A 19,941-nucleotide genomic window follows, 5' to 3' on the forward strand; every position below is an offset into this window, starting at 1 on the left:
ATTTGTTTGCCATTGCCCATCATTACAATCACCAGAAAAAGTTCACACAGTCCACATTCTAGGCCTAAGACATAATTAGAGGTGAGAGACCAAGGTACTCCTGGTTGTGCATTTGGGCTGAAAATTTCCCCTCATTCTGAAAAAGTAAGAAAAGTTCAAACCAAGCACTTTGCTGAAAGAATGTCATATTACTTAAGACTGTGTAAAGTTAAGCATTTCTGATCTCTTCCAACAGTGCATCTCAAATTTTTGGATGTTTAAAGGTAAGAAGAAAAATGAGGTTCCATGTTTACTAGAAAACTTGTTAAAACTCAGATTCCTTGGCCTCACCTCCCAAAATTGTTTCACTGGGTCTGGAGTTGGGTCTGAGAAATTGTGTTTCTAATAAGCTCACAGGCAATGCTATGTTGCTGACCCAGGAATATTTTGAATGGCACTGCCTTTGAGAATCTAATAAATCATATAAACTCTTTGGAAAATAACACACATAAGTGTACAAAAATTTGCACAGTCAAAATTTCTATAGATTCTGAAGCTCATCTATCAATATCCAAGTTTAGAACTTTGGGTTTAAAATTACATATGTATTTTAATGTTTCTCTTTTTGGTGTTCCTATTGCCTTGTTCTTTGGATAAACTTGCTATACTCAGAAGGGCAGTCAATGTCCTTTCATTGCATATGTATAGATTCTTAAAAGCAAATATATAGTTCCATGGAATTTATAATAATTAGTAGCTAAAAATAACAAAAAATGTGGATTAAACTAGGTTAACATTGACTTTTTTTTTATTTTTTTCTTTTTTCTTTTTTTATTTTATCTTGTAACATTGACTTTTTAATATTAACATTTAATTAGTAATTTGTTGAAAAAATTGATTCCTTTTAATATTTATGAAACTATTAATCAACTAAGTCCAGACAAAGCCTCTCTTTCTAATGTAGATCATGTTTGAGGATTTTAGCCATAGGCTCAACTATATGAAATGTATATGTGAAATATATTCATATACATTATAAATTATCTACTATCGAACAATTAGCTCCAGGGGAAAAATTGTAATTATCGTCAATGGTGAAATTGTGTAGCATGACTGCATTCAAGCTTCACTAAACTTCTCATGCTAAAATTCAGTTTGAGGTGAGTCAAACTTGGATCTTATCCAAGGGTGTTTGTTTTTAGAATCATCTTTGCTATAATCCTCGTTTCAGAATGCATAATGAGGATGCCATTATCATGATGCACCAATGCATCTGAAAGTATGATAGCATGCTTTCCAATATAGCAGATAATTATCCTTGTTAGTAGGTATTATCCAAGATCTGACTCCCTCCCTAGAGTCTCTTTTGTGAGGCCATTGTGGTAATTACTAACATCTTGCCTAAAAGGTGAACAGGAAAAGAAAAAGAGTTGGTTTAGTAATTTTCCCTGATTTTTACAAATGCTATCTGGTGAAACTGAAGCTAGTGAGTATTCTGAGGTTTAGGGATTACCTATAGTTTTTTGTAATCATGTTTCCTCTTCTTTATTAACACCTCTAATTGAAGGCTGGATATATCCTTCTGCAAAACTAATCTTGTACACTTCAATTACCATAAATTCTCTGATAAAATAAAATTAGGCAAATAAATAACGGAGTAGTGTCTAGTGGTAGTTTAGAACTATAATATACATTACCTGGGTAAATTTCCATACCTGTGGTGGGAGTAATGGCAGTCTGATGTAAGAAAGCAGCCTCGCCAGGTCTTGTTGCCTTGTCTGCATATCATGTCCCACCCACTGCATTAGAGCATGAAAAATAGTTTCTTCATCGGGCACATTGATGTCATCACTGCACAGAAGTTTTGAAATTTCATTAGCTGGAAGCAGGAGAAATTCTTGATTCTGTATTACCTCAATGAAGTGTTCCTAGAAAAGAAAGTCCATCTACTAAAAGTGTGCACTTCAGAAACTTCTCAACGAAATAAGCATATCAAAGCATTTCACTTTGTTAAACTTCAGAAAAGGCCAGAGAGAAAGTTACATCCATTTATAACAGGAGCTATTGCTGTCTGTGACAGGGGTATGTGGAGCCTTCTGAAGCTGAGAGGCCAAATTCTTCCACTGGGAATTATTTATTGAACACAACTGCTTCACGGGCCACATGAGCAGAGTGTAGGATGCCCTATCAGTGCTTTTTGCTCCCAGCTGTTGTAAGTAGCAACAGCTCATGACTCCAGAAATGACTGTCCAGTTGGTCTTTAGCCAAAAGCCCTAAGATAAAGGCTGAAAGTGTTCAGGGTGGAGGCTATCTTGAAAGCCCGGGGGAGTTAACACTGGCTGAGCATGTGAAGCAGCAATAGACTGAACTCCTTTGAGATGAGAAAAAGACATTGATGGACAACTCTTTCCTGTTTTGGAAAAGAATGACCTTCTATTGACCAAGGGAAATGTATCCTTTTGCAATAGATAAAAATCTACAGATTCAGGACAATTTAAAGGGGATTCCTATGGAAGTTTTATTTAGAAAAGAGTGGGACTGCCTTTCATATTTTATACATTATACCTCAAGTCTTCCTTCTGTCACTGTGTTGTCTTGTGTTTGGTCAAGTATCAAATTTCAAACAGCTGTTTTTCATTTTTTTTGTCAAAACACCATCACATTTTTTCTGCTTTTAAATATTATATGTTCTTTTTTGACAACACAATTATCATTTCTATCATTTTTCATAGTGAAGAACTCAAGTTTTAAACATAATAGAATATACTTCTGAAATGCAGATAAACATGTCTACTTGGCAATTTATGTTGCACAATAAACTGATATTCTGGGAACAACTTAAGACAAGTTCTGAATAATTGGGGACTCTGAATAAATCAAATCATTCCCTCAGCTTTACTCTTAGTTTAGTGATCATGAAATAGAGTTAGCCTAATAGAAAAATTATCCATACAGCAATTATCAAGGTTGAAAGACCCTTCAGAAAACTCTCACGCTGTAAGTTCCAAACTAATTTGCCTATTTAGACAAAGAACTCTTATGTGATTAAGGCAAGCAATTGAGATAGAACTTCTATTCTTACTGTATCACATGTCTCTGGCTTAAAATCCTCTCACTTATAGCAAACATTGGTGAAAGTACTACCGCTACTACACTTACACAGCACTTCAGACTTTAATGAGTTCGTTCAGAACATTGTCATCATCAATGTGATCTTGTGAGAAAGTGGAATTATTCCAATGAGTAAGTAGGCAATATGAGTAGTTTGATCTCTTATGGAGTAAGTGGCAAAGTCTGAACTCAAACATTAGCCTCTGAAATCATGTCTATTGCATTTTGTTTGATACTGCAACTGCCTCTCATAAGTGACATAATTTTTATGAAAGGGTTAAGAAAATATAAAATGCTATAAAACTTATGGTTATCTATTACTGGTATTGTATGTAAACTCTGAAACTGTGTTAGTATTATGGAAAATTATGTATCTCACTCTCCTTTCTACCTACTCTCCAATGAAAGAAAATAAAAAAAGCAATTAGGGAAAGAGAGAGAGTAAGAGAGCAATATTATCTTGGTGTGTAAGACCTACTCAATGGCCAATGTAGATCACAGTGCAGTCCATTAAATTTCATTATGCAGTTGAGACAGTTAAGAAATGATTAAATGGCTTATATAATTGTTGTATTTAGATAGAGCCAGAAATTAGATTTTCTGATAGAAGTTGTTATGACTTCAGAGTTGTGGCTTGAACATTGAACATTGTTCTATTGAACACTGAACATTGAACTATTGAACATTGCCAGGCAATACAGTATATTAGTCTAAATTAAAAATAAACATATTTGTTTAAGTATATATATATGATAGGGCAGTATCAGGTACTACAGAGAAATCATTAAAGTCTCATTTTAAATTGTTTGAATTTGGAATTATTTGCTCCTAATTTCAAGTAAACACTTTATTCTATGCACCTTCCCAGGGAGTCATCTTTCATCCCTTGGGTTCACTATGCATATTTTTAAAATTCACCCGTAAATTGTGAAATTTATTAAATGCATATAGCATATTTTCTAAATGCCTCATTGACTCAGACAACTATTTATATGATTGAGATGGTTAATTTTATGTTCAAACTTTATTTGGTTACAGTGTACCCAGTCATTTGGCCAAACTTTATTCTGGGTTTGTTTGTGAAGGTGTTTCTGGATGAGGCCTACCCATATTAGGGAGTGCAATCTGCATTGCCCTTTATTCATTCTACCAATTCACATGATTATAACTGAATCCCTAAATTGCTTAACATTATTCTTAGAAATTAAAATTATTTATATTCTTATACTATCAATATGGTATTGTAAAAGCATTATTATAACAAGACCTTTACCCATTTTACTGTATTCGCGGTAGATACTAAAATAACAAAAGAAGAGGGATTAAGGGAGACAATGGTATTGCATTTTTTTGTACATCCTGCTTTAACACTCAGTTTTGGTCACATAATAGGAAAAGGAAGACAAGTTCATTTTGAGCAACAAAAGTAATTTAAGCTGTTTATCAGAATGCATTTTGTCTGCAAGGGTAAGATACCAGACAGGAAGCTGTTAATACTTAGTTCAAGAATTTAAGTAATTTAACAGGAAGTTTTCATGTTTGGCTTTTGTGGTAAGATTAACCTTTGAACTACATAACTGCTGTTCATTCAGATTATATGTCATCTGTATTTAGGACACAGAAACATAAATAGAATAATTAAATGACATTTTAAAATGCCAATCTACAATAATGTGATTCTGCATATAATGGTATTGTTTCAGGAATATGTTTCAAACTTCAAATTTTGAGCCATGACTTACGATGGAAAGGAGGGAGAAAGATGTAAAAGAATTTTTTTGAGAATTCAAATTTCAGAAATTAAAAAAAAATTAAGTTCTGTATAAAACTCTAAAAATACTGTATTTATATGCATCTATATCCTGAAAATAATGCTACTTTTATTCATTTTTATTTGTGATTCTCTATTGTTCACTTGTAGGCAATTGCCTTTTGTTTTTTAAATCTTAAATAACTGGAACAATTTTCTTTGTTTAGCATATTCATCTGTTGATTGCGTTTTACAGAAAGATCCATCTCTTGTGTCATTCCCTGTTTCAGAGGTAAAAACAGTTTATTTTCTTCTTTGCATCAGGGAATTATTAATACTTATGGTAAAGCTGTATTTAACATGCTCTTTCCAGTTTTTCTTGCCTCCCTAGTGTCTATATTTCATGTGATTGTTACCTGACTGAATAAAGATCATCTTATCCTTTGCAATTTTTAAATAATTACCACATATGGACATGCTTATTTAATTTATTACCAATAGAATTGAGAGGGATTTTAAGTTATTTAAGTTAAAGGATTTAACAGCAAAATTTTTTAACCAAACAAAGGTTTTTACTAAGACAAAAAAAGTCCATTTAATAAAAGTGTCTCATTTTGGTAGTTCTTAAGCTCTTCCAATTAATATTGATCCGTTAATATTAACTTTTTCCTTATTAAATGACATTTAACTTTCATTAAAACCATAATTTGCACAATTTTACAAACTGGAGTTCCAATTCTGCAAAAACATCAGGGAATTAATAGTCTCTTATTACTGTAGAATGTACTTGAAATATGCACTTGTACATTTTAATTTTTCCACTATTTTCATGTCCCTAAGTGTTGACGTTTAATTAAACCTTTCACTTCCCAAACTGAAAAACTTGAGTACAGATCAACCAGACAAATGTTTTATCTAATATATTATGTGCAAGTTAACTTTAAATTATGAGTTTATATTGCTTATTAATTTTATCCCAACATTTAATATATTACTACAAGTTACTCTGAAGCAATTGATTTTACCATAGTATACTTATGTGCTACATTCAGAAGCTCTGCACAACCCTGGGCATCTCCAAACGATCGAATCCCTAAGCAGTTTGAAGGGTGGAGCTGCTTTATGAGGAAATTGGAGCAGACTTCAATGACCTGAGTCAGCTGCAGAAGACAAGCCGCAGCCAGCAAATTTTCAATGGTATCTTCCTTTAATTGTAGTACACCTAGATGGTTTGAAAAAAATAAAGATTGATTATATGTCCCATAAAGTAAGACATAACTATGCCAGCTAGTTGAATTTTTCCATTTCCCTCTCTAGTAGGGCTATGCTTTTTAGTGTGCTGTAGCAAATCTGGGAATACATTTTGAGGCCAGTATATGCAAGGGAATCTTTGGGTAAACACTAATAATATAGCTGAAGGGAACCAGACTAGATTATTAAAAACAACTGTAGCAAATAAACAGTGAATACTATAATTGCAAAAACCAGCAATTTGTTATTTCTTTATGATCTTAAGCTTGCATTTAAATCTTGTATCAATCATTTCACATCGTATATGTACATGAGTACATGTTATACATCTTAAATGTATACAATTTTTATTTGTCAATAACCATATAAAGTTGAAAAAAATTGTCTTCATTATGAATCAAGAAAATTATGTCATATTATATAAGGATCATACAATTGGCCATACAATTAACTGTCATTTGTGTGGAGCTGAATATTTTGGTGAATGAGAAAAGCATTGAGTGTATACATCCTTGTTTTTGTTAAGAATAATATTGAACTTATATGTCCATTCTTTTGTATCTACATATATTAGCTGGTAAGGATGTCTTTGCCCAAATATTATGCCTGGACTTGACCCCTAGCACTGTCTCAAAAAGTAAAAAATGTTGTCAAGAGTCCGCAAATGGTAATCGTGCTGTTATTAAAATTTCATATACTTTTTTCTCTCACATTTATATACGAAATGTTTTTCACTGTTATTAATGGCACTACAATTTAAAGAAAAATGACTTATTTTTAACAAAAATTATTAATTTTAATTAATAATAGTAAAATTGGTTAAGTAATTTAAGCTATCTAAGAAGGGGACCTTTACAAAAATTTTAAAGTCTGTAGTAAAATACTAAAAATGTTCTCCAAGGAACTAACATTTATTGCGTGTTTATTTTTTGGTAAACAGTGATCTAGGTTTCCTACAACCCACTATCTGGTGATAGTATTATCCTCTTCTCATATATTAAAAACAAAAACAAACAATAAGAAAACAAAAAATACTGAGGCTGAGAAGAGTGAAAATATGAATGTAAAGCAAGTTAATAGTGGATTTCAGATTCAAAACCAGATTGTTCAGGCTCCAAATGCCATTTTCTTTCCATTATATCACATTGACTCTTCTGAGTTCAAAAAATAATTTGATGATGAGGAAATAATAAAAATTTTAGGAATAAGGAAGCACTGTTTTAGATTTTTGGAAAAGTTTTAATTTTTTTCTTATTAGTATGATGTAAATATTTCAAAATGTTTCTAATGAAGTGGTATGGTTTAGTGGAAAAAAAGCATGGATCTGAAAAATATCAATCTGGGTTTGAGTACTGGCTCTGCTGCTGCTATCTGTGGTACATGGGATAAATTTTTTAACTTTTAGTCGAGTTTCCTTATCAATAAAACGAAGATATGCTTCATAGGACTGTTAGATGAAAGCAACGGCATATGCACTAGAAGAGTGCTGAGCATGGCACATGGATGATGATCAATTAATGTTAGTTCAATTCCTTTGTTTTGGTATACAGCACCATTCAAAGGGTCCTTACAAATGTCAGGACAATAAAGGAGAATAGATATTAGACAATGAAAAAAAAAAAAAGAGTCCGCAAATGAAGAACTGCTTATATGGTTATTTGCTTTGGTATAACAAACAGGCTCTGTTTGAAAATATCTGTAATGAATTTTTAAAAACAGGATCAGAGGCAGTTTAAGGCAGTTCCTTTAAATTGATATATCTGTATTATTTTTAGAGCAAGCATTATTGATGACCCATTGCAAACATTATAAGTTATTTTTATAAGCTATATTCCTACTTTTTTATTGTTTTAGACAAGTTGTAGATAAGTTATAAAGAATGTTTCATATGGCTTATATAAACTATAATCTACTCTTTTATAGTTTTTTCTTCTAAAATACTTTAATATACATCCTATATGATTACATAATCATAAGAAAAAGATTAATACAGATTGTGATGTCCTCTATATTTAGTTAAACCTGTAAAATATATTGTAAAGAGGTACCATCCATCAACAGACTTCATTATGTTGTTACTTGTTCTATATCATTCTATTTTTTGAAGATAAGAGCCCTGCTCATATCTCATGAGTCCTAAAGAAGCATGAAATATTCTTGCATTGATATATAAAAGTTCACCTGTTGGCCCGGCGTGGTGGCTAACGCCTGTAATCCTAGCACTCTGGGAGGCCGAGGCGGGTGGATCGCTCAAGGTCAGGAGTTCGAGACCAGCCTGAGCGAGACCCCGTCTCTACTAAAAATAGAAAGACATTATATGGACAACTAAAAATCTATATATAGAAAAAATTAGCCGGGTATAGTGGCGCGTGCCTGTAGTCCCAGCTACTCGGGAGGCTGAGGCAGTAGGATCTCTTAAGCCGAGGAGTCTGAGGTTGCTGTGAGCTAAGCTGATGCCACGGCACTCACTCTAGCCTGGGCAACAAAGTGAGACTGTGTCTCAACAAAAAAAAAAAAAAAAAAAAAAAATTCACCTGCTATAGACATTGAAATTAGTCCTAGTTATTGGGAGGAATATTAATTCAGAGAAATATTTCACTTATAAAGGAATAGGATGTTCTAAGAAACCATTCATATATTACAGTGTACAGTATTCAGTTACAAAAATGCTTAAGAAAGGCTGCTTATAGCTGGGTGCAGGTTTTACCTCAATAAAGAGTAAAAGGTTTCTTATTGCTGTTTCGATTTGAGTTCTTGATATTAGTCTATTCAGGAACTCTATTTATTCCTGGTTGAGCCTGGGAAGGCTATGTGTTTCTAAAAATTTGTCCTGGTCCAGATGGGTTCACGCCCGAATTTTACCACACATACAAAGAAGAACTGGTGCCCATCCTACATAAACTATTCTCCAATATTGAGAAGGATGGAATTCTCCCCAACACGTTCTACCAAGCCAACATAACATTGATACCAAAACCAGGAAAGGATGCAACAAAAATAGAGAACTACAGACCAATATCTCTTATGAATATAGATGCAAAAATTCTCAATAAAATACTAGCAAATCGAACCCAAGTGCTTATCAAAAAAAATAATCCACCACGACCAAGTGGGCTTCATCCCAGAGATGCAGGGGTGGTTCAACATACTTAAATCTATAAATGTAATTCACCACATAAATAGAAGCAAAAATAAAAACCATATGATCCTCTCAATAGATGCAGAAAAAGCATTTGACAAAATTCAACACCCTTTTATGATAAAAACGCTTAACAAAATAGGCATAGATGGAACTTACCTAAAAAGGATACAAGCCATATATGACAAACCCACAGCCAACATCATACTGAATGGGGAAAAATTGAAAGCATTCCCACTTAGAACTGGAACCAGACAAGGCTGCCCACTGTCCCCATTACTTTTCAACATAGTATTGGAAGTCCTTGCGAGAGCTATCAGGCAAGAGAACAGAATCAAGGGAGTCCAAATAGGGTAAGAAGAGATCAAACTCTCACTTTTTGCTGATGATATGATGTTATATCTGGAAAACCCCCAGGATTCAACCAAGAGACTCCTGGAATTTATTAATGAATAAAGCAAAGTCTCAGGTTACAAAATCAATATACAAATCAGAAGCATTCATATATGCCAATAACAGTCAATCAGAGAACCAAATTAAAGACTCAATACCCTTCAAAATAGCAACAAAGAAAATAAAATACCTAGGAATATATCTAACTAAAGAGGTAAAGGACCTCTATAAGGAAAACTATGAAACACTAAGGAAAGAAATAGGTGGACTTGTAAATAGGTGGAAAACCATACCATGCTCGTGGATCGGAAGTATCAACATTGTTAAAATGTCTATACTACCCAAAGTGACCTACAGATTGAATGCAATCCCTATTAAATTACCAACATCATTTTTCACAGATGTAGAGAAGATAATTATACACTTTGTATGGAATCAGAGAAGACCCCGTATAGCAAAAGCAATTTTAAGCAATAAAAACAAAATGGTAGGTATTAATTTGCCAGACTTCAAACTATACTACAAGACTGTGGTTCTTTTTTTTTTTTTTTTTTTTTTTGAGACAGAGTCTCACTCTGTTGCCCGGGCTAGAGTGAGTGCCGTGGCGTCAGCCTAGCTCACAGCAACCTCAAACTCCTGGGCTTAAGCGATCCTACTACCTGAGCCTCCCGAGTAGCTGGGATTACAGGCATGCGCCACCATGCCCGGCTAATTTTTTGTATATATATATTTTAGTTGTCCATATAATGTCTTTCTATTTTTAGTAGAGACGGGGTCTCACTCTTGCTCAGGCTGGTCTTGAACTCCTGACCTTGAGCGATCCACCCGCCTCGGCCTCCCAGAGTGCTAGGATTACAGGCGTGAGCCACCGCGCCCGGCCAAGACTGTGGTTCTTAAAACTGCCTGGTATTGGCACAAGTACAGGGACACAGACCAGTGGAACACAACAGAAAATCCAAACATAAAACCATCCTTATATAGACACCTAATCTTTGACAAAGCAGGCAAGAACATACTCTGGGGACAGGAAACCCTATTCAATAAATGGTGCTGGGAAAATTGGATTGGCACATGTAGAAGACTGAAACAGGACCCACAGCTTTCACCTCTCACAAAAATCAAATCACAGTGGATAACAGACTTAAACCTTAGGTGTGAAATGATTAGAATTCTAGAAGAAAATGTAGGAAAGACTCTTACAGACATTGGCCCAGGCAAAGAATTTATGAGGAAGACCCCTAAGGCAATCACAGCAACAACAAAAATAAATAAATGGGACCTGATCAAATTAAAAAGCTTTTGCACAGCCAAAGAAACAGTCACAAGAGTAAACAGACAACCTACAGAATGGGAAAAAGTTTTGGCATACTACACATCAGATAAAGGGCTGATAACAAGAATCTATTTAGAACTCAGGAAAATCAGCAAGAAAAAATCAAACAACCCTATCAAAAAGTGGGCAAATGACATGAATAGAAATTTCTCAAAGGAAGATATAAGAATGGCTAACAAACATATGAAAAAATGCTCAACATCCCTAATCATCAGGGAAATGCAAATCAAAACCACAATGAGGTATCACTTAACCCCAGTGAGAATGGCCTTTATCACAAAGTCCCAAAACAACACATGTTGGAGTGGATGTGGAGAGACAGGAACACTCATACACTGCTGGTGGGACTGCAAACTAGTGCAACCCCTGTGGAAAGCATTATGGAGATATCTTAAACAGATTCAAGTAGACCTAACATTTGATCCAGCAATCCGATTATTGGGCATATACCCAAAGGAACAAAGGTCATTCTATAACAAGGACACATGTACCCGAACGTTTATAGCAGCACAATTCACAATAGCAAAGATGTGGAAACAACCCAAATGCCCATCAATTCATGAATGGATTAGTAAACTGTGGTGTTTGTATACCATGGAGTATTACTCAGCTATAAGAAATAACGGAGATACGACATCTCTATGGTTCTCCTGGAGAGAGTTGGAACCCATTATATTAAGCGAAGTATCCCAAGAATGGAAAAACAAGCATCACATGTACTCACCAGAAAATTGGTTTCCCTTATCATCACCTAAATTCACATCTGGGAATGATACCAATCGGATATCAGACTGAGATGGGGGGTGGGGAGGGGAGGGGTGTATGCCTACATGATGAGTGCATTGCGTACTGTCTGGGGAATGGTCACGCTTGAAGGTGCTGACTCCGGGAGGGGGAGATGCGAGGAGGGAATGGGTATATACCTACATAATGAGTGCAATGCGCACTGTCTGGGGAATGGAAACAGCTGGAGCTTTGACTTGGGGGGACAGGCGGTACATGGGCAACGTATGTAACCTGAAATTCTGTATCCCCCATAATAAGATGAAATTAAAAAAAATAAATAAATAAAGAGTAAAAGGATAGACAAGCCAGCTGGTTGAGTTATCTTGGTCTACACATGATTAGGAAAAGATGTTCACTGGGAACAAAAAGACATTTTCTAGGATTGAAATGCATCAGATAGGAGAAACAAAGTCCTTAAATGTCTGGAAAAGAAAACAGAAGTCTCTATGAGGACTCAAGAATGTTCTATTCCATCCCATGATTTAAGGAAGTCTGTAGAAATTTTAGAACATAAAGGAAATTTAGGGAACATATTTGTTTAAAAACTTGTCAGAAGAAAGGTGTGAGTTGAAGGAAGGGAGTGAGAAAAAGTGAAATTTGGAAGTAATTTTTTTAGAACGTGGTCTTCAGATAGTATGCATATCACTAGAGGGACATAAAACCTTTACAATACACAGATAAATTTTATGTTAATAGCTTTCAGAACCTCAACTTCCACATACACTTCTTAAAAATGATCTGCTTCCAAAACAGGTCTCATCACATAGGTTCACCTTTCCCAGTGTCCCTTCCACAATTGCCTTTTTCTCACCTCAGAAAAGAAAGCCACATTCCTCACCTATCCAGAAGTGTATTATGCTACATTATGGGAGTGAGGCATAGAAAAATTCTGAAATAAAAGTTTATTCATATAGATTTTATTGTAATCTAATTCAATTAAGATTCAGCCTTTCAAAATGTACAACTCAGTGTTTTTTAGTATATTCACAAAATTTTGCAACCAGTTTCACTCATCACCCTTAAAACCCACACCTATTAACAGTCCAAATTCCCTCCATATTCTTGCAACCACTAATCTACTTTCTGTCTCTATGAATTCCCCTGTTTTAGACATTTAATATAAATGGAATCACACAATAAATGGTCTTTCATGACAGGCTTTTTTATCTATTAATAGCATAGTATTTTAAAAGTTCATCTACATGGAAGCCATCTATTGGTACTTCATTCCTGGTTTTTGTCTATTAATATCTAGTTGCATGCATATACCACATATAATATAATTTATCCCTTCCTCAGTTTATAAACATTTGAGTCCTTTCTACTTTTTGGTTATTATGACTAATGCTGATATAAACAGTTGTGTGCCCATTTTTGTGTGGACATGTTTTCAATTGGGTATTATACCTACGAGTGGAATTGCTGGATTATAAGATAACTATATTGTTTAACTTTTGAGGACCTGCCATTTGCACACATTTTTAAATGGATGGCTATTGGCATCAAATTGTTATAGGGATGAGATGCCATTAAGTACATTTAAAGTGAAAATGCAATAGTGATTTTTAAAAGATATTAATATTTAAAATGTATCAGGGATTATATACTTTACAACTATTTAAAATTACAACAAATTTTACTCATTAATGGAAAATGTAAGTGGAGCACACAGTATTTTAAAATTCTTGTAGAGACAGTGTAAGCAAAAATGTTTGAAAACAACTTTCTTGTGGAAAACCAAGAAGTAATATTTTAGTCTTTAGAAGAACCTAAGAATATATAAATACTATTAAATACCAGGAAACCCTAAAGATGATATAACGATTCTGGAATAAAGATAAAAATACTTTTTGGCCCCAAAACTCATCCTGTTACCTTTGTTGTACAGTTTAAGTAAATGTGACTTAATTTTCCCGAAGGAAGAGATTTACTAAATCTCTACTATAGAATTGGAAGATCATACTTTCACTTTCTTTTTTTACAAACAAGAATGTACCCACAACATTCCAGAAAGACATGTACTTGTATGTTTGTGATAAATAGCTCTCTGTTCTCAGGGTCAAAATATTTTTACAGCATATTTTTTCCTTCTTGTTCTTTTATATTATTGAGTTTATTTATTTATTTATTTATTTATTGAGACAGAGTCTCACTATGTTGCCAGGGCTAGAATGCTGTGGCATCAGCCTAGCTCATAGCAACCTCAAACTCCTGGGCTCAAGCAATCATTCTGCCTCAGCCTCCTGAGTAGCTGGGACTACAGGCATGTGCCACCATGCCCAGCTATTTTTTTCTATATATTTTTGGTGGTCTGGCTAATTTCTTTCTACTTTTTTTGGTAGCGATGGGGTCTCACTCTTGCTCAGGCTGGTCTGGAACTCCTGATCTCAAGCGATCCTCCCGCCTCGACCTCCCAGAGTGCTAGGATTACAGGGGTGAGCCACTGTGCCTGATTATTGAGTTTAAATCCTGACTATGACTTTTTACTACCTTAGGAAAGTTACTTAACTGGTCTAGCCTTCAGTTTCCTTACCTGTAGAATGGAAATAATAATAATGTGTGTTATATAATGTAGGCTTATTGTGAGTTAATGTATGTCAAACACTTACCTGTGTAAGCATACTGCACCAAGGAATTAAGTGCATTTGGATCTACTCCTTCCATCCTGACCTCTTCTTGTTTGGCTTCAAGCACATCATTAGTAAACATTGCAGCAAAATAATCAGACACTGCACTGAGAACCAACCTGGAGATAGGAATGTTTCATAGGAACTTATATCAATCCATAATTTAATTGAAAAGCATGCAGTGCATTCAGTAAGTTTGTAATATTGGTGAGTCTGTTTTCTGAATAAACTTTCACAATTCAGTGAAGTGTAGTGAAGTTAGAAGTAAATTGATCTTTCAGAGGGTTTGTCTGTGCTTTTTCTTCATAAGTCTCTTCATATATGAATCATATATGCTAATACTTTTTCAATATAGGAAACTATACATTTTCCCCAGTGTTACAATTTATAATCAATGTATTGATTCGCTTTTATTCATACTTGCTTTACCCACTGAACATGCTGTCTGCATAAGGATACTTACCGATGGGCTGGGATTCGGAGGTGCCCAGCAATAAGTAGCACATCACACAGTTGTTTCTCTTTCAAGTAGTTCTCCATTTTACGGAGAGTTTGCTCTGCATGGTTTACAGCTTGAAACTGCTCCTCAGATCTGGTGACATTCATTTCTTCAAGATGTTCTGTACCTAATCTAAAAAGGGAGTAAGGATGTAAATATGATTTATCACATCATTTTGTAAAAACTGCAATTTTTCTCCTAGTGATTGTACAAATTTCCAGTGGAAATTTAGGCATGTCAATATCTAAAAGAAGTAAAACTGGAATAAAATTAAAATATGCCTCAAGTATTTCACTGTTATTACTGCCTAACCTTCCATTAAAGTGAAATGTCATGGTTAGTGTTTATATCAGTAATGGAACCGTAACTATGTATGTTTCATTGACAGGGCTAGTGATGATTGTTATAAACATAAATGTCAAAATAATACCCTCTTTCATTGATTCATATGGGTACCATAATTATGTCATTAGCTATAAAATCCTTATATCTGATTTAAAATAATTCACAAAATTTGATTATGTCCTAAAGCTTTTATATAATGGGGCATCATTTTATATCAAAAATATTTCTTGAAGAATCTCAAGCCTAAGAGTTCCAAAATACTTTTTATAACATCAATTCCATCAAGAAAGCGTACATATTTCCACTTTTATTTCTTAGTATTTAGACAAATGTGATGGATATTGAATTTACAATAATGAAATACATCTACATGTATTTTGTACATCACACAATACTGCTAACAATCAGAAGATTAAAAATTATATAGTTGAATGAATACACAAATAGTTTGCTTGTTACTTTTCTCACTTCGAGGCATCATTTTCTAACCATTAGATAGGATTAGTTTTAGGTTCCCCCAGCCCCAACTCAGCCTATCTTTCTTTGAGGACAATTTGTCCAAGGTGATATTATTCTCTTTGTCTAATTCAAATAAAATATTCCTCTGTAAATCTTTTTAATCTTTAAAGAATCTTTGGGATATCCAGTCACAATATTGTATTGATAATCAGAGTAGCATGGTATGAATAGCCTAAAACTTGCCTGCTATCTCCCTGCAGATGAACTCTTGTTTACTTATTCTAGAAAGGAACGATTCTTTGGCACTATAGACTAGAAAGCATTCATGTTGCATTTAACTCACCTTATCCTAATCTTTCCTCTGCTTGAATAATGGTCCAATTCACATTAACTGAGTCAAGTAAACATTCAATGTTTAATTATCTTAGCTATCCTCATGTAACCACACCTTGTATTGGAGTGGAACATACTCTAAAAAAGAAATATATTTGGGAGGTTCTGACTAGGAAACAATTTTATTCTCTGAATTTTCATCAGTGTAAGTTAGTTAAGGACAAAAAATGTATCTTCAATTACCAGCTAGTTTGGGATGTTTTTATCTGGGCATAGTAAATGTATTTGATATTTGAAGTACATTTTCTAAATAAAATGCAGAGTTTTAGTATCTAAATATCCTATAAATATGAACCATATGTAAGTTCATTAAGTTTTACAAAGACAGAGGCAACTCTATCTTCTGTCACATCAAGAAATAAGAAATTAGTACTCAAAGAAGTACAAGTAGATCAAAATTTGGCAACTAAATAAAACAAACATATTAATCTAAAGATATAAAATAGAACAAAAATGATAATCTTCTCTTGGTCATTATTATTATTTTTTTTTTTTGAGACAGAGTCTCACTCTGTTGCCCAGGCTAGAGTGAGTGCCGTGGCGTCAGCCTAGGTCACAGCAACCTCAAACTCCTGAGCTCAAGCGATCCTCCTGTCTCAGCCTCCCGAGTAGCTGGGACTACAGGCATGCACCACCATGCCCGGCTAATTTTTTTTCTATATATATTTTTAGCTGTCCATATAATTTCTTTCTATTTTTTAGTAGAGATGGGGTCTCGCTCTTGCTCAAGCTGGTCTTGAACTTCTGAGCTCAAACGATCCGCCCACCTCAGCCTCCCAGAGTGCTAGGATTACAGGCGTGAGCCACCGCGCCCGGCCTCTTGGTCATTATTAATGTAAAATGTAATATAACAAATAACAAATCATCATCACCACCAACAAGAAAACTAATCTATTGAAAACAAATCTGATCAAACTCATTTCATGTAACCAAAATGTTTGTACCCCCATAATATCCTGAATTAAAAACAAATAAATAAAAAAAGAAAACCAATCTGATCTTAGTGAATTCTCAGAGCTCATCAATTTCAGTTCTCTTGCCTCCATTTTAGATACTATATCAGATTAGATGTTATAATGGAAACCACTGCACTACAGAATGTTTATCCCTTTTATTCATCGTATGGGAACTACGGATTTCAACCTAGGAGGCAGAATGGTGGAAAGAAAAGAGACTGTGATTTGAAATCATAATGCCTGGATTTAATTCTAGTGCTTGCTATTTACTGGATGAGTGATCTTGTACAAGTCATTTTACCTTCTAAGCACTACTTTTCTCCTACAAAATGGGGATTAAAATAATATTAATACTACCAACAATAATGCTTATGCCACAGGGCTCTTCAGAGGATTAAATGAAATAATGTACATGAAAATTCTCTGTACAGATGTTAAGTCTTAAGTTAGATTTAACTGCTAGGATGTAGTTAGTTCCATTTTTATTTCCAATTTTTAGATATATATTTTAGAAATTGTCTTGAACTGTTATTTCTTTAATTAACAGACTTTAATTTTAGAGAAATTATAGAATTGCAAAAAATTTCTATCCATCTATCATTTATTTATTTATTTAATCTACAGTTATAGAACTGGAATATCATTTATCTGTAACAATACCAACTCATGGATACTTCTTTTATACTTTGGCTTATAATCCAATATTACTTTATTCATTTTGTTGTTTAAATTGTCCCAGCTTTAGTCATTGGGAGGTCTTGTAGCTGGCTCCTGTATCCCTTTAACATATGCAATAAGGTTATTTTTTAGAATTTCCTTTCTAGCACTAAAATGTGCTCTGGGGTCATCTGTGTAGAAATTAGCTATTTCTCCAAGGAGTCTTAGTTCTTTTTATTGGAGAATTGTTTTATAAGTCTATATCTGGGCTCATTGCTACTGGGTGTCACTGATTTTAGGCTCTCTCAGATGACAGAGCAAAGGGATATATGTATATATACTAACCCAGTAAATTGTGTTTTAATATTAAAATTCAAGTGTCAATTTGATGCACAAGGTATTTAGAGTCCTTTGTGCTTAGGTGACACTTCACATGAGTATCACTAACTTAAATAAAAACTGTTTTTTTTTTTTTTGAAAGAGTCTAAATTTAGGGTGACATTAGAAATTGAACATGTGAATCAGAATTGAAAGCCAACATAAAATCCAAAACAAGCCAAAACAAAGCAAAAATTGGTTGTCCTAAATACAATTATTCTTCTCCTAACAGTGTGCCTCAAATAGATCCTAATGAAAACAAGAAAAGAAATAAAATAACATGTTCTTAAACACCCATAGTTTTGTACTGTATGCAAGCCACATCATGCCTTCTAAAGAACTGTTCAGTATTCAAAACGGGCTCATAAGAAATTGAGAGACCAAAGATTATTGTTAGATATCTTGCTTTAAGCACTTGGAGACACAGATAAAATGCTTACTGGAAACGTGTTTACTGACTAGTTCCACACATTAAAATTAAGGCTAATGAAAATATTTTGGCAACTGTTAATCCAAATCTACATCCCTGAATATGTATATTGAAATGTACATTAAAATTCTGTATGAAAATAATACTTATGTGATAATATGGATTGGATATGTCCACACATATATATGAGTCTTCCTTCATAATAACAGAACCCATAATTTTGATGCTGTTTTTTTTATGCCCTCCCATTTGAATCTTTCTCCTCCATGATTTCCATGACATATTTGATTTTTTTTTTTTTTGCGTTCCTCACTGGCCTCTCTTCCTCATCCAACTTCCTAAATGTTGGGATTTTGAAGATTCCATCTTTAGCATTTTTTTTTGCTATTGTAATTTAATCCACTCTCATGACTTCAACTATCATCTCAATGCAAATGAGTTCAAATATTTATAACTATCCTCTCTGCTGAGCTATAGACTTACATATCCAACTACCAACCTGGCACTTCTACAGGGAAATTTTTCTTTCACTTTTAACTCAGTGTGTCTAAGCACTCATTCTTTTTCTTCCAAAGTTTGGAGTTATGTGACATTCCTCCTTCTCCCTTGTGCTCCATAATTAATGTTTTCCAAGCTTGTTCCTATAAAGTGGTTCATAAAGTGCGATACGGTGAAAAGAGCATGGATTTTAGAATAAAACATTAGGTTCAAGCCCTATCTCTGCTACTACTAGGTTTCTGACCATAAGTTTTTTGTTAAGGTCTTATATGTTCTACTGTATTCCTTTGCTCCTATTCTCTTGCCTTCAGTCATCCATAGGTCTATAGTCTCCCTGCAGTTTTCACTCACTGTGATACCCTCTTCTGTGGCTTCCAACCGGAGATCCAAACTAAGTTAATGTTTTCTTCTGAGTGCTGAGTCAGGCAATACTGAAACTAGTCCCTCAGGTAGCCAACAGACAGGGCAGAACATTGTGAAGTTCAATTATTTTCTTTGCATCTTGAGAGAGGAAACTGAGAAATGAGCCTGCTTCTTCTGACTCTCTGGAGGGGATGTGGTAAGGGCAAGAATAAATGCCACAAAATTTCCTACTGTTTTGAGTGTAGCTTTTTCATGATTAGCCATTTTTCTTGATTGTTAGATATCCTTGACTATTAATAGATTCCAGAGCTCATACAAAGCTATTTAATCAGTCTATAATTGTTTATTTGATATTTTCTGTCAGGGAACAAGATGCCTGGAGCTTGTTAATCTGTCATCATGCTGACATCACAAAAGTTACTGTGTCTGATTTTTAGTTTATTTTAATGATAATATTATAATTTCCTATGTTTTTTATGTGTAACAGTAAAACAGACATTATGAAAATAAAACTTTGGAATTTATTTTATTGCAAAACTATTTTGTAACAAATTTACTTTGAGAAAGAATGGAAGGCATTGTCTTCAAAATTGG

At 34.0% G+C, this 19,941-nt stretch overlaps 1 protein-coding gene across 1 annotated transcript in view; it reads right to left on the bottom strand.

The window, feature by feature from the left end:
* The window catches only part of KLHL4 (kelch like family member 4), a 135,507-nt gene that overhangs the window by 32,867 nt on the left and 82,699 nt on the right, over window positions 1-19,941 (bottom strand). Inside the window, exons 2-5 of the mRNA XM_069463274.1 lie at window positions 14,833-15,000; window positions 14,352-14,488; window positions 5,866-6,062; window positions 1,695-1,907 (exon numbers count right to left, since the gene is read on the bottom strand). Of these exons, the coding sequence (XP_069319375.1) occupies window positions 1,695-1,907; window positions 5,866-6,062; window positions 14,352-14,488; window positions 14,833-15,000 (715 nt within the window). The remainder of the gene's footprint in view (window positions 1-1,694; window positions 1,908-5,865; window positions 6,063-14,351; window positions 14,489-14,832; window positions 15,001-19,941) is intronic.

This window comes from Eulemur rufifrons, chromosome 30, assembly GCF_041146395.1.
Source record: "Eulemur rufifrons isolate Redbay chromosome 30, OSU_ERuf_1, whole genome shotgun sequence".
NCBI lineage: Eukaryota > Metazoa > Chordata > Mammalia > Primates > Lemuridae > Eulemur > Eulemur rufifrons.